Below are 16708 nucleotides of genomic sequence, written 5' to 3' on the forward strand. Positions count from 1 at the left end.
GACTTTAACTTGACTTTAAGAGACAGCAGACTGGCTGTAGAGCTTAAGCTGAAGATGACGAAGTAGACTGAAAATCTTCGTCAGATTTAGAACCTGTAGATAAAAACAGAGGTGTTATATGTGTATATTACTATGGAAATAACAGATATTTTTCTCTCTTCTACATCTTTCACCAGAAGGTAATATATACAGTTTTAAAGATGATCGTGTATTACATGTAAGACAGCAAAGCCAAAAAATAAATGGGTTCAGGTTTTAATATGATATTAAATTTAAGATATCAGCAGGAATTTAAATATAAGTTTAAAGAACATAGAAAATAAAGTGTATTTTTGAGTTAAATTGTAAATATTTTTGGGCTTATATCACGAGGGATTTAGCATCCCATACAAAAGATCTAACAGTAGAAGAAGAGACTTACTGCTGATGGTCGACTCATCAACACTGAGAGATTCTGTTTAAGAAAAAATTTAGTTAATTACAGTTTTTTTCATTGATTCTACTAAAAATAATGAATCATTTGTATTCAAGATGGAGATCAAAATAATATATATACATATTAGGAAATCTGAAAAAGATGTGTTGATCAAGATTTAAAAAAGTAATTTTAATAGTTTTAAATGTTAAAAAACAACAAAACAAAAGTGAAGAAAATTTTATATTTGTTATTTAAATTAATTTATAAGCAAGGTGCTGAAAAGTCCCATTTACACCAGAGGTAACAGCATTTATTGACACACAAATGTAATAAATGTAATACTCTGGGGAGGAGGTAGGGCCTATAAATACACAAAGACACAACTATTTCAGACCATCTGCTGTAAGACATTTAAATGGTGGATTTACCTTTGTAATAATGACAAACAAAAATACATACTTGATTGAGAGTTCCCCACAGGAATGACACCTAAGTGCAAAGAAAGAAAATTTAAAAGTTTTTTTTTTGCAAGCTTTAGCTACTATTTCTTTATTTTAATTAGTAAGAAAAACACTGTTCTTGAGATGTGGTATTAAATCAAAATGTTCTGGACCTGAAAATAAATGTTGCAGAATAACAAAAAAGCACCCCACTTTGAACGCTTATTATTAAACTTTCAAATCTTTTTAAATACAAACTGTTTGGTTTAAATAATATACAGCACATCTGATAAAAATATTTAAATATGTAAAATGAGCAAACCTACAGCTTTTTATGATATTTAGGATAATTAGTCAATAAAAACTGGGGGTTTGCAGGTAAATATTTCAATAAACAAGGTTAATCTTAAGCTAAAAAACACATTTTCTCATTCACGTTAAACTCTTCATGAATAAGAAACAAAAATCTCTTAACAGAAAAGAGAGACACTTACTTATAAAAGCTGTTGCAGAAGGAGAAGGTTTTTCTTTGACAGCTTCTGCAGAAAAACAAAGTTAAAATTGAAAACAGAGTTTGAAAAACTAGAACTAAGACATTAAGCTGTATTTAGAAAGAATTATCTATTGGAATTCCATCTTATAAAATTCTAAAATAAATAGGAGGAAGCATTTCTTTGCTTACGTTTTCTCTTAAATAACACAATCCCCAATGTGGCGCACACAACAATCAAGACGACTCCAACAACAACACCGATAATATCTCCTGTTTCATCTTCCGAAGGAAGTGGGCGATCTAAAATTAAGAAAATATTGTTTTTAATATTTCATGTTTATTTTTGACAAGCCTCCAATGACATTTTGATTATTGAATATTAAAAAAAAGTGGTCCATAGTTTTTCTTCTGTTTTTCTTCTGTTTTTCTTCTGTGAAAACCATTTTCAAACTTTATTAAATCAAATAAAACTTATTTTACAAAAAGTGCTCATCTCGTTAAAATTGTTCAAATTGAACAAATATATATAAAAAAAAATATCAGTTTTTCACCCCAGGTCTTCTCAACCACACTGCTGGTGCCTTCATGGATGACTCTGCAAGTGTAATCTGCAGAGTCTGTCCTCAGAATCTCCACATGGTTCCTTATTTGGAAAGTTTCATCCTCATTTGGGCGAACCCGAGTCGTCACCAGCCCATCATCTGCTGAGAGAACGCGGCCATTTCTGACGATCTGCAGGGATATATCCCTCGGATAAAAGTCGGTGACAAAACATGTCAGCACAATGTTTGTCTTTTCTTTAGCTGGAGTGGCAAACATGAACACTTCAGGTGGAGCTGTAACAGGGAAAACAGAACGTTTTGTTAGCAGGATTGCTAAAATATGCTAAATATTTAGTTGTAATCAAACAAGACCTCCATTTTTTGTTATATCTCTTTTGCTATTAATTAATAATAAAGTCTAAATCTGGAATATGTGTTATTGGCAAGCATAAAGGTTTAACTTTGTACGTACAGACATTTTTGAGCTGCTGTTTTGTATAAACCAGGAAGCTGCTCATCCATTCCATGCACTCCTTCTCCAGGTAACCCTTGGTGTAGTCTTTCAGAGCTGTGACTTCATCCCACTTCCTCTTGGTTTGGAGTGCTGCATCCGCTGCAGCCACCCAAACTTGATGCTCATCATCAAAAGACAGGAAGTCATTTCCGTCATAGTTGTACGTGTCCACGCCACGCACAAACTTAAGGTCGCCATTTGTGTCCTCTTCACCTTCACATCCATGCATCCACTGGAGAACATGAGTGTCTGAGGGGACACAGAAGACACAAATATTAAAATAAACTGTATTTTCAGCTATAGTTTTTGTCATAAATGCCCTAAAATCTCACCGTTAGAACTTTGTCTCATTCGGTTGATCAGGATGTCGATGTTAACCTTGAACCACTGCTGCTTGCTCTGCCGGGACTGAGTTCCTTTATCCCAGTATTCCTGCTGGAGTTGCTCCTTCATCCAGTCTTGTTTAGGAATTTTCTTTTGAGTAGAGCTGTCATAGTAGTCGATCATTCTGTTGTCCAGCAGACCCATAGCAGTGAATTCATGGATGCCTGGGAGCTCCACATGTCTGGAGAAGGCCGTGTAGATGTATTTCAGGGAGTGTTTCTCTGGAAATAATGATAATTTTGTAAAAACACCAGAGGATCAGACGGACGTCATTTTATCAACTGTTTGAGAAATCCTTCAAAAAGGGGAGAAGTGCAGAAAAAAGACAACCAATTGTAGTCATGCTGACAAAGTATTCTGTTTTTCCATGAGCCTTAACAGGAAAGAGTATCAGAACAAGTTCAAACGGTTTACATTGATTCCATTCCAAATTTTAGTCATGTGCGACTTTTTGTAAATCTGTTTTAGTGCTTTTAGGTACAGCTCTACTTCAAATTCATGATTTTTTTTTTCCAATAATGTAATGTCTTATTAATACTATTGGGAGATAATTGCTCAAAACATGCTAAAACACTTATACTCTATAATACATTTATAAAGAATTAAGAAAACTCAATCTATTGCAGTAGATCAACTAAACCGGTTTGCACCAGAACACATAGCGTCTCTTGCAGAAGTGAAACCACAGATCGAGTGAGTAGAAGCAATACAGAAGGTAAAACGGAGGAAGATCCATGTATTTGTGACAGCAGAGAGTGTTTCAGTCATTTACCTTCTGATTATAACTCAAGTGAGTTCTTTTTAGTTCTACTGTTGAGCTCTGAGCAAAACCTTACAACAGGAACCCAGAGGAACAATCGTCTCAGTCCCGATAGCTTGATGTGGCTCACAGAGCTTCATGTTTTTTCATGTCTTTCTTGGACAAAATGAAAGCATTTGAAAGTGTCTGCTGAATCCACAACTATTTTTTTTTTCTTTCGATTCTGGGTTTCTACAAGTTTCAAGTCAAACATAAGATTTAATGATATAGAATATTTGCACTTCTGTGTTTTGTTCTCACAAATTATATTTCTGAGTTAAGACTTTATAAATTTAAGCATTTCAGGCAATAAATAAATATAAATATAACTGGTTAGTGATCCAAGGAATGTTCCTGTGTGTTTCTTTGTTTTGGTCACTCCAGACATGTCTGGGTGTAGCTTCACACCTCCACTTGAAAGCTTTGGAGTTTGTGGGTAATCAAGTTTTTCCATAATTGATTTTTTTGATCTCCTGCAGATTTCAGAACAAAGAGGCTGAAATCCTAAATGTTATTACAAATTGTGACACGCTTGGTAGCGCTGGTGACTTAAAAAAATTATAAAATAAATGTTTTTCTCTTTTGTCGTGTTCTTTCATTGAGTCAAAACTATTGCATTGCAATTAAACAGCAATAAGAAATTACTTGATCACTGCAGAATTGTATAAAATAAAATCAACAATTTAGCAGATTATTGGAGTCCTTGAATTATCTTCAAAAAAACATGAACCTCATATGAACCTGAAGTAATGCCCAAAAATGTTTACGTTTTTTTTTAATGACTATTACAGAAATATGTCAGATGTTTTTCTCTCCTTTTCACAGGTGGAGAATCATCATTCGAGCTGGTATGTTTGGAGTCCGCAGGCTTGTTGTCTTCTTGCATACATATTAGTTCCAGACTTATTGGTTTGAAGCTGAAATCCCATATTGTGTGCCATCATGCGTTCACTGTTTGTGAATTTGTATGGTGCAGCTGACAGGGTGTGCCATTGAGGCAGAAGTGTTTACCACTACCAGATTGAGAGGGTTGTGGTAAAACAAATGTGTACCAACTGTTTACTTTTATAGAAGACAGTAGAATAATTTTAAATATTCCAAATGGAAAATAGTTGTTGCAGCTTTAATATGTTATAACATACATGTTTAAAAATAGTTTATAGATCATTTTTGCCACAAAAGTGCTGAAAAAATGACAATACTATTGTTATTAATGATCTTAACTATGATAATTTATTTAAAACCTTTTAGACATGGTGGGAACCCTGTTAATCTTTTCTCATACTAACTGTGGTGTTTTAGACCTATTAATGTACTTTATTTGTTTATATATGTAATTTTGGAAAAAATGTTGACCTTACCATTGCTGACAGTGGTTATGATCGTCGCCACGAAAAAAGCCACCACGAAAAACATAGTTAGTCGTCAACTTAATCCTCTTCTGTGTCAAAACAACACTGAGTGTCTTCATCTCAACGTTTTTGCAGGATGATGCCTTCAGGTTTGCTTGTACGTCAGAGTGATCACCTTGTCAGGTTTACATTTTCCTACCTGGCATTCCCCTGAACACTTTTTTTATTTGTAAACATTATATAAACTTTTTTTTCTGAATGCAAAGGACCTAAAATTATGTTAAATACATTTGGAAAAAGTCCTTTGTAACTGTTGTTGTTGCTGCTTTAATTGTCAAAAATAGATTTAATGACAAAAATAAAGTTTCTTAAATGTGATCATCAAGGATTAAAAACGTATTCATGAGTTGAATAAGAAGCATTGGATTAATTGGATTAATGCAATTTATGTTTTTCACATTTTTAAAGCAGCAACAACTACAATTAAATTAATTAATCTAATGTTTTACTACTTAAGAACAAATATGGTGTAAAGTCATATTTTTTATTCCTGGACAATCACATTTAATAAAGTTTATTTGGTCATTAAGTCTTTTTCACATATTTAAATCATCAATCAATCAATCAATCCTTGATGTAGATCAAGACAAGGCACAAAGTTCCAAAGGTTCACAAACGCACCACACACTCCTTCCAACTGTATTTTTGTTGGCAGTTTTGCCTGTAGACATAATTGAGGGTAGAGGATACATAACAACCTGCTTCTCCAAAACAAATTGACAAATATTTTATTATGCATAAAATTGACATACTTTATGTTGTTTACTGGATTTTGTGAAAAAAAAAAAAGGTATCAAAGTGAATTTGCAAAGTTTTGGAACGATTTCCCAGATGACTAATAAAGTTATGCACCTAATTAGGCTATTCTAATTAGCTCATTGGTTCATTTCAGGTATACTCTACTGTGTTCAGAAATGCACAAAACCCTTTTCATTTTATACATTTTTATGTGGTACTAACGCACACATAACACCAGAATTTTATTCATGTATTTAATCTTTATTTTACCAGGATCTTTATTTGAGAACATATTCTCATTTACAGTGATGACCTGGTTAGAAGGCCCAGTAGAAGTAAAACAAAAGTAGAAAAAAGAACAATACGGATTAATCCATGACAAACACACATCATTGATTATTACAATGGTTACAGGTTACACATTGCTGCCAGATTTTAAATATCCGTAATTTTTTTCTTTTGTATATACTGTATGCTAGAAACTACATACTGAGCTTGTAAATGCTTAGAAAGGAGGGAGATTGATTAAGTTCAATGGTACTGATGGCTGATAAACATGACAAAGTTAAGTCACAAAGACATGTTCCTATTAAAAACACTTCAAAGTTCTGAACAAAGTAAAAAAAAGCACCCTCTTCCACACATAAAAATATAATGAGGCAAGTAACAACTCGTATCATGATGAAAAAAGAATATTTAGAAACCACAACTTTTTTATCTTTCATTATTTATGCATTGTATGGCAAATATATCTCAATTAAACTCAAAAATTACATTCAAATAGACAGTTTCAGAATCATGAAAGAATAATACGGCTCATCCTGTCAGCTGGCATCTTTGGCTAATACAAGGAACATGTTAAACATCAAATACATCTACCAAACTGGTAAGATTTAAAACACAGTGATAATAAATGTAAATGATCTGAGAGGTTAAAGTTTTAGGCTACAACTCCTTCAATAACAGCTGCTCTCTTCAGTGGAAAGTTTATGTCACCGAGCAGATATACGATGTTGTTGGTTGCATGTACTTAGTGTTAAACCTTCCTAAGCGTGTTAGATGTGTTCTCTATTGTTGACTCATCCTCAGGGGGAGTGACGTGATACAGACACAGCTGCACTCAGGGACCTTCTAGTGTGTTAACCATCCCCACAATCCTATTCCTTCCTCAAGTCTGTGCGGCCAAGAGAGGAGTTGGCTGCGTTTGTTTTCAAAATTATGTGCAAATAGTCACGTTCTTTAAAAAAAAATAAAAAACATATGAGTAAACCAAAAACAAAATAGTCTTGGGCGCATTTAAAATACTTTTGGGCATCGCAGAAATTTGCGTCTTGGCTGCACGTATTACGAAAGGCCAAAATTTTTGTGCATCTAAATATGTGCGAATAGGGTTATGTGAAAAACTCTCTGTAATACAGATGAAATTTACCTTTTACATTTTTAAGTAATATGTAAATCTTTAACCACAAGGGGGTGTAAAAAAAAGGAATTTACCATACAGAGACATAAAAACCAAGTTTTACTTTGATCACTCCTTTATAGGCAACAGACTGACTGTGGAGAAGGTGAAGAAGTAGAACGATCATCTCCTTCTGATTTACCACCTGTAGAAATAAACAGATGTTATTCTGTTTGCCTGATTCATGAACAGGTATGACACCATAGATTTTTAGACATCCTGTCACTAAAGAAGAAGATGAATGTGCTTTAATAAATGCACAAGTCAATATAAAAAGCAAAAATGAAGGGTGGCAGCATCATGTTACACATAAATAATATATAAGCTTATTTCAAAGAGGCCTGGCTTTTCATATGGTGTATATATGCAGGAATTAAAATATCACAAATAAATAAAAGCATTTGAGTTCAATGGTAATTCTATTAGATTCACATAAGTGATTCGCTTACCATTGCTCTTGTTAATGAGGGGCTTGGTAGAGCTGCCTGTGGAGGAGGTGAGGCCTACAAATGCAGAAAAACAGAAATAATTCAGACCATCTGCTGTAACACATTTTCATTATAAATTTTCCTTAGTAATAAAAAAAATACTTACTAGTTTGAGAGTTTGTCGCAGAAATAACAGCTAAGTAGGAAAAAAAAAAACAAATTATATGAAGTACATTTTTGCCAACCTTTAGCTATCTTTTATTTATTTTGTAAGAAAAATGCTTACTGCTCTTTGGAGGCAGGATCAAACCAACGTGTTCAGAACCTGCAAATAAAAAATGTAAAATAATAAATACTTAACCTTTACTGCCTATTTTTAAAGTTTGAAATCTTTAAAAAATATTTAAAAAGTAATTTTCTGGATCAAAATTTCAATATTGATATATTTAAATGTGCAAACTCACATTCTCTTTGATATTTAAGATAATTAGCCATTTAGATTTACGGTATTTCTGGTAAATGTTTCCATAAAACGTAAGAATTTTGCTTTTTTACAGCAAAACATGTATTTCCATCACATCAAACGCCTGATTATTATGGAAACAAAGAATCCAATAGCAGAAAAGAGACACTTACTTGTGGAAGGTGTTGAAGAAGGAGACATTTTTTTGGCAGCTTCTACAGAAAAACAAAGATCATAAATAAAACAGTCAGTTTGTAAAGCTGAAAGCATTAGAAATGCTGTTTTGATGAATGAACATCATATTATATCTATTATAAATGTAGTGGATCATCAAGTGCACGTCCATCTTGTTCAGTTATAGAAGAACTGGGATGAAACATTGTATGCTTACGATTTCTCTTGAACAACACAATCCCCAATGTGACGCACACAACAATCAAGATGACTCCAGCAACAGCGGCGCCAATAATAACTCCCTTTCCATCCTCCAAAGGAAGACTGCGATCTAAAATGAAGCAAATATCAATTGTCTTTAATATTTTGTTTACTTTGAAAAGCTTCTAGTGAAATATTGATTATGAAAGGTAAATTATGCCAGTCAATTGTTTTTTTACCCCAGGCCTTCTCAACGTCCACGTCGGTGGCTTTGTGGATGACTCTGCAAGTGTAATCTGCAGAGTCTTTCCTCAGAATCTCCACGTGGTTCCTGATTTGGAAAGTTTCGTCGTCATTTGGCCGAACATTGGAGGACACCAGACCATCTTCTGGTACGAGAACACGGCCGTTTCTCTTGATCTCCATAATGATATCCTTTGGATAAAAGCCGGTAGCAAAGCAGGTCAGAACAATGTTTGCCTTTTCTTTAGCTGGAGTGGCAAACACGAACACCTCAGGTGGATCTGTAATGAGAAAACAAAGTTTTGTTGGCAGGATATACATTTGACAATGTGTAAAAAGATTTAAATTAAACAAGTCCTCTATTTCTTACTAAACATAAGGCAGCATAGGGTTAACATTGTACATACCGGCATCTCTTAGCTGTTTTTGTGAATAACCCAGGAAGGTGCTCATCCATTCCATGCACTCCTTCTCCAGGTAACCCTTGGTGTAGTCTTTCAGAGCTGTGACATCATCCCACTTCCTCTTGGTGACGACTGCTGCATCCGCTGCAGCCACCCAAACTTGATGCTCATCATCAAAAGACAGAAAGTCGTCGCCGTCATAGTTGTACATGTCCATGCCACGCTTAAACTGGAGGTTTCCATTTGTGTCCTCTTCACCGACACAACCATGCATCCACTGGAGAACGTGAGTGTCTGAGGGAAGACAGAAGACAAACATTAAACTCGTGTTCAGCTAATAAAGAATATATAATACTATTTATCATGGAAAAGTATTATTTTACTGGATATTAATTCATAAATAACCTTCAAATCTCACCATTAGCAGAACTTTGTCTCATCCGATTCATCAGGATGTCGATGTTAACCTTGAACCACTGCTGCTTGCTCTGCCGGGACTGAGTTCCTTTATCCCAGTATTCCTGCTTGAGTCGGTCCTTCATCCAGTCCTGCTTAGGAACTTTCTTTTGCACAGAGCTGTCATAGTAGTCGATCATTCTGTTGTCCAGCAGACCCATAGCAGTGAATTCATGGATGCCTGGGAGGTTCACAGGTTTGGAGAAGGCCGTGTAGATGTATGTCAGGGTGTGCTCCACTAGAAATAAGAATTAACATTTTAGTGGGACATTTTGGAAAGGTGCTTTTAAACCCTGGTATACAGATCAACTTCAAAATCAGGATATGTTTTTCATAAAAAAATCTCTAATTTATTGATACTTTTAGGAGATAATGGCTTACAGCACGCAAGGGTTTTCAGGTTTATAAGGAATCGATGAAACACAAACTCAGAAAGAATTCTAAAGCTGAAAGATGGCAGACTACCACATAACTAAAAGATTGGAATTGATCTGCTAAACCGGTTTACTAAACAATCATCATGGAAGTGAAACCACAGATCAAGTGACTATGTAGAAATGCGGAAATTTTCACACAAAAAAAGAAGAGAAAAAACCTGCTCTATAAAGTTCTCTTTTCCTCATACTTTTCTCCTTACACAAAACATTGTTTTCATGTAAAAACTCAAGTTTCTTACACAGCTAAAACATTAATGTTATTTAATCGCTTAGGTCTCTTTTGTGTGGTTAAAAAAATCCAGAAAAATATAACAAAGACAAAAAGTTGATCTGAAAAGAATTTATGTGAAGTTTCAGTACTTATACTAAAAAAACAAAATTAATTTAGTCAAAAAACATAATGATTATATACAATTATTATTATTTTTTTTGTACAAAGAGAGCAAAACATATACAAAATGCCCAAAACGTTTTTGAACCGACAATATAATGATTTTTTGTATTTATTTATTTATTATAGGATGGGTCAAATCCCTTTATAAGTCAAAATAGTTGAAGAACAAACACAAAAAACCGTGATAACATTAAAAAAACAAGTTATTTTATTTATTGTGACTTTTAAACATAATTATGTCGTTTAAAACGCTTTAATAAACTTGTTAAAAATGTGAAACTTACCGCTGTTTACGGATATTATGGTCCCCAACACGAGAAAAGCAGCGCGGAGAGCCATTTTGGCCATGGATGACTCCGTCTTCAGAATGATCTGTTTGCTTCCTCATCTCAATTTTACAGGAAGATGCCTTCAGGTTGGCTCGTACGTCAGAGTGATCGCTTTGCCCACGCCCACATTTTCTTACCATTGGCGCAAATCCCTGAAGGATTTATGAAGAAACTTCACAAAGGAGTAAACATTATGTTTTTATGAAATTTATAGGCAGATAGACCCAAAATATTTTAAATTAATTTCGAAAAAAATTCAGATTTAGCCTAATTTAGCCAATCTTTGTAGTTGTTGCTGCGTTGAATAGGTGAAAAACAGATTAAACAACAAAATTAACGTTTTGAAATGTGATTGTAAAGGTTAAAACTATTTCTGAAGTAGAAAAAAAAACATTACATTAGTAGTGTTTTGATGCAGATCAAGTCAAAGCTCAAACTTTAGAAGGATCACAAACGCACCACCCGCATCTTCTTTTTTTTTTTTTTCGGTTCATGAGTCATGACCAGTCAGGCAGGTTTCTAAACTGGAAACCTGCCAAGATCCACTCCGATGAAACTTGTGTTTTTGTTCTCAACACTTCCTTGTTGCATTTTTCTGATGATGGAGGACATATAAATAAAGAAGATTAATCTTAAAATATATTTTCTGAGTTTTTCCTTGAATTCAAACCGTTGTGAATATAAAGGAGACATTTTTTTTGTATTTGTGAGAGAAACGACTGTGGTCGGTTGTCCACAAGTTCTCTGCTACAAACTCGGCAACAAGAAAGGGAGGAGGGTGGTGCCTCACGTCAATGGCCCCGCCCACAGCTCAGAGGCAAATTTCTTATGAACTGCACAAACCAGAAACTGTCCAAGAAAACAACAGTTTTTTTTTTTTTTGGTTTGTTTTTGGCTTAAAGTGCACCATAATAATAATAATGAAAAAAAAAAAAACAATGAGAAAAAACACTTTTTGGATAGGTTCTTTAATATCTCGCACATAAATACACATATTAACGGACCTATACCCCGGGTTTGCATCATTTGGTCCAGATTCTTTTGGACCGAAACTCAGTGAGAGCCACAAAGTTTTTGAAAAATACACTTTATTTATGTGTTTGTAGCCATTAAACTATTCATTTATAAAATATAGCTTTGAAATGTTCCCTACAATTGAGTTTCTCCATAAACAACTTCTTTCTTTTTTGACAATGGCACATTCAAGTTCCTTTCAAAATAAAACACATCCTGTGTTTAATCGGATCCTCCAGCTGCAGCAGATTTACTTTAATTAAAAATGTAAGAAACATGAGATTTTCTATTATTGACTTTTGTGTTCCTTCATAATTTTTCTTCTTTTACAAGTGAATAAAAGCATGACAACATTAGTGTAGAATCAAAATTATTTAAAAATCTATACATGTAAATGCAGTAAAGTTATGTCACTCTGATTACAAACCAGAGTAGATTAAACCTTCTACTATAATTTTAATCAGACATATCTGAGATGTCATAATCTAAACACAAATTGCTTAGTTAAATAATTAGTTAATTTTGAAGTTTTCTTCAAAGCCAAAGAGCGACAATGGAGGATTAAAAGAGCTACATGTGGCTCTGGGGCCTCAGGTTGCAGACCCCTGGCCCCACACCATCCAAAATACCTTTTTGAGATTTTATTGTATTATAATGTTCATTCCTCACTATAAACAACCCCAAAACTGTATTTTTATCCATTCCCGCATTTCGGAGTATTCTATAAAAACAAAAAAACAAAACAAACAAACAAAAAAAATCAGCCTCTTTCAAACCCATGACAACAAGCAGATTCTCACGAGCTGATGTCACGAAGGGAGAACTGCCCCTTTCAGGAACAAATACTGCCCGATACTTCATCTTTGCAAAAGTTTTGATATTATTTGTTTCCGTGTGAGAAACGCAGACATGCTGATGAGTTTGATGTCATAAAATGGATGGAGTAGGAGGCAGAGCCTCAGAAATCTCAGGAACGTACTTCTGGGTAGAAAAAAAAACCCAAATAATTCACATTTCAAAAATATTTATAGTTTTTTAGTGTGCCGAAGTAATATGGGATCTATATAGATATAGTTTACTCCGAAGGCTTAAGAAAACCATGGTATAGGCCAGGGGTCTGCAACCTTTAACATTGAATCTGGGTTTGTTTACTACCGATAAAAACCTAATAAGGGCTGCAAAGTCTTATTTGGATTCTAACATGCATTCATTACAATGTATTTTTTTTTAACAATAAATATGAATTAAGCATTTTTATGGCATGAATAAAAAACAAATATTAAAAAGAAACCAGCGTTCGTTGTTTGACAGAAGCGCGTATTATTTCCTTTCAAAATAAAATATGGCTTGTGTCAAACAACTCTTGACAGCATAAGAAAATATGTGCTTTAAACTAGTAAAGGATCCGAGTCTTTACCAAAGTTTTGATTAGTATTGGAATGGTTGTATTCTGGAGGAAGCACAGAGCAAACCTCTTCAAGTCATGGTTTATCTTTGAGGTGCACTTCAGCCATAAATGTATAAATCTTTAGCTAGGGAGCCACTATGGAGAGGTAAAAGAGCCACAAGTGGTTTCAGATCCCTGGTATATGTTCTTTAAGTTGACATTGGTGGATAAGACACTTCACAAGAGTCTTGGACCAACATTTAAGGCTTGTACTGGCATCTCCCTTCTTCTAGTTAAAAAGGTTTCAGGACTTTGGAGCTGAAAATCTTTAATTTTATCTACCATATTTTTTAAAAATAGAAAAATAAAATCTCAAAGGTGTGTACATGAGACGCTCACAAGTAATGATTGATGACTGTCAAAATGTTTGACAGCTCTAACACTGATAAGAACTGAAAACATTTCCTGGAGAAGCGGTTGAACCGCTTCATTTATCTGAGTCACACCCTGACTGAAAAAAGAAAAACGAAAGAGGTTCTTCTTCAAAAGTTATTTTTTTTTAGACTTCTGCTGTAACATAGCCAACTTTAAAGTAAGTAAATGTAATAATAAATCAGTTTTAGGCTTTACTTTAGCAATGAAACAGACATAGATGTTAAAATCCACATTCCTGATTGATCTGAATGTAAACAGGAATTGTTAACCCTTCAGAGGGTCGCCACAGAAAATCCATTACCTCCAGTCACATCAACCACCCTCATGTTGTCCTTCTCTACATCTATGAACCTCCTCTATCCCTCTCTCCTGATTGTCCAACACTGTCCCTCTTCTCATCTGTTTTATCTCCAAAACTTTAAACACGAGCTTTCCTTTATTTTCATTCTTACTGACATTCTTGTCAGACGTCACACCTTAAACCTTCACCTTGACAACGCCTCTTTCCTATGCTATCTGTTGTTCTTGACTCCAAAGTCCTCCACCTTCTTTACCTTACTGTTCCTTCTCATTTCCATCTCCTTTCCAGAACAACCCTCCACATCTCTAGATGTTCCTCCACCTGCTCTCACTATAGATCACAGTGTCATCTGCAAACATCATGGTCTAACCTCATCCCTAAGTCTGTCCATCACCACAGCAAACAAGGAGCTCAAAGCTGATACTTGGTGCAGCCTCACATCCACCTTTAACTGTGGTGTCACCCCTACAGCCCATCACTACTGTCTAGCTCTCATACAAACCATATTCTATGTATCCTGTCATAGACCTTCTCTAGATCAGCGGTCAACACTTGTCATAGACCACAACCAGCTAGGAGCCACAAGATCTAAATTCACCAGTTAGAAAAAAAAAAGGTTCTGCTTAATATTTATGTTATTGTTACCATTATGATAAATATTAATTGACTTTTTTGTCATAAAAGAGCATAAACATAAAATAGCCTTGTTTTCCCCAAAATATTAAATAGTTTATAAGTTCAAAATAATAATTCCCATATTTTTCAAACCATAAAATGCTCTTAGAATCCTTAAACTTGATACAATTTTTTTAAATCTACCCAATAATCCAGTGTGCCTTAATTCTGGGTGTGTTCACTTGACTTCCTATTCATTTTCTCTGATAAATTTTGTCAAATCAAATCAACTTTATTTATAAAGCGCTTTAACACAGCCAAACTGCTACAAAGTACTGTACATTAAAACAACAAGAGTCCAAATGTCAAAATGTTTTAGTTCAACTTGTTAATAAGTACTGTCTTTTAATTATTTGAGAATGATTTTTATAACATTTAAGTGAGTTTACTTTACTTTTACTTTTCTACATACTTTTTACTTTATTTTTCTATAACCAGAGAGCGATAATGAAGCCACAGGTTGCAGACCTCTGCTCTAACTCAACATTTTCTAGAATATGTGCGATCTTATGGGGTCCAAATGACCGAGGCCTTACATTGACATGTTATCCATCCTATGACAAACATGGATAAAGGTGGATAGGATTTCATGTTTGCCATGGACACCTGTAAAAATCAAAAATCATTGAGCCAAAAATGTCAGAATAACCCCACTCCAAACATCAACACAGCACAAGGGCTAAAGCTGCTGTTTCTTCTGACAGTTTTTCACTTTTTGCACATTGTTTTTTTTTTTTTTTTTTGAGACTTACCTTTTGCGCTGTTATAGGGCGTTCTGTCAGCTACTAGTATCCTCCCATCTGTCTAGGGGGGCCAAGGAAGGATCCTCCTTTGAAAATCTGTCAAAATGTGTCTTGTTGAACTGGATCCTTTAAATATCCTGAAAACTGTTGCAGGTGTTTTAAATTAGGTCATCATGATGGGGTACAATGAGTCTCCAGTATTGATTTTCTTTATAAAATTTGTTCTAAATTAGGCCTAAATAATAAAGTTTTAAATCGTTTAATAATTTAATAATTTCAAAATAAAACTTATATTACTTTATTTGTTAATAAAACCACTTACTTTAATAAAAATATCCCTTTTAGACCTAAATTGCTATGTTTTATGAGACTCACCTGTATAAAAGGAGTCCTGCTATTTTCTAGCTGAAAGCAACAACCAATCAAAACACAGCAAAAAAGCCAAAACATTCAGTTGCTTGGCAGATTACATTCGGACACATTCCACAGCTGGCAGAGCAGCAGTTGTTGTGATATGCTGCCATTTCCGTGCTAACGAAACGCGTTTTGACACCCAGAAGGTGTGTTCAGTGTTTGAGCTGAATGTTTTGTAACAACTAAAGGTCAAGAATGACGTTAAAGTACAAAAACACTCTAAAAGATGATTAATAACTCATTTTAAAGGTTATTTTTTTTAGGTTTAAATGACTTTAGAACTAATATTGTTATATAACGTATTTTGGTTTGTGTGTCAGCCCACTGCTTACCAACAATCTCTTGACAACTGTGCACAGTTCATCCTGTCAAATGTTTTTAGTATTAGTTAAAAGATTTGATCTGGAATTTATTTGAAACAACATATTAAACTTAAATCAAATCAATTCAGAAAAACCTACAGCTTGAACAAAACTACTTTAAAAGTTAAATTCCTATCATTTGTCACGCACCGAGGTGTGTGAAACTTGTTTTTTTACATTAGACACATCCCTGGGGGAGGGGTGAACTGCAGACACAGCTGTGCTCGGGAACCAATTGAAGGTTTAATCCAAAATTCAACTCCTTGGTGCAGAGTGTCAAGTAGGGAGTTTTTAGTTGGATTCAGCCTGGATTTGAACTCATAACCTTCCAGTCTCAGAGCGGACACTCTACCATAAGGCCACTGAGCTAGGAACCTTCATGAATAGACTATTTGAGCTTAATCGCTGTAATTTTATATACATTTTAATCTAAAAACACACATAAGATTGGGGTAAATGTAGTTTTTTCTAGATTTTTATTCCCAACACATTAAGTCTTAAGTGTTTTTAGCCGAGCGCCTCAGATGCTGGAGTTCCAAGGACTTTCATTATGATCTCAAACACTGAAAAATGTCTTCTTAAATGGAAAATTTGGAATTAATTTTTGATTTTTCGTGGTCTCTCAGATCGTCTTCGGTTGCTGGACGAC

At 34.4% G+C, this 16708-nt stretch overlaps 1 protein-coding gene across 1 annotated transcript; it reads right to left on the reverse strand.

Annotated features, from left to right (window-relative positions):
• Nucleotides 1-1107: 1107 nt before the first annotated feature.
• On the reverse strand, nt 1108-10812 carry LOC112162567. The gene is made up of 16 exons (XM_036214359.1): nt 10684-10812; nt 9531-9806; nt 9116-9406; nt 8705-8989; nt 8482-8595; nt 8264-8305; nt 7914-7952; nt 7794-7823; nt 7649-7702; nt 7285-7344; nt 6231-6287; nt 2740-3012; nt 2366-2656; nt 1903-2187; nt 1541-1651; nt 1108-1397 (listed from the first exon to the last, which is right to left on the reverse strand). The coding sequence occupies exons 1-16, from the start codon at nt 10745-10747 to the stop codon at nt 1291-1293; spliced, it is 2379 nt and encodes a 792-aa protein (XP_036070252.1). The 5' UTR covers nt 10748-10812; the 3' UTR covers nt 1108-1290.
• Nucleotides 10813-16708: the final 5896 nt, after the last annotated feature.

This window comes from Oryzias melastigma, linkage group LG11 (assembly GCF_002922805.2).
Source record: "Oryzias melastigma strain HK-1 linkage group LG11, ASM292280v2, whole genome shotgun sequence".
Taxonomy (NCBI): domain Eukaryota; kingdom Metazoa; phylum Chordata; class Actinopteri; order Beloniformes; family Adrianichthyidae; genus Oryzias; species Oryzias melastigma.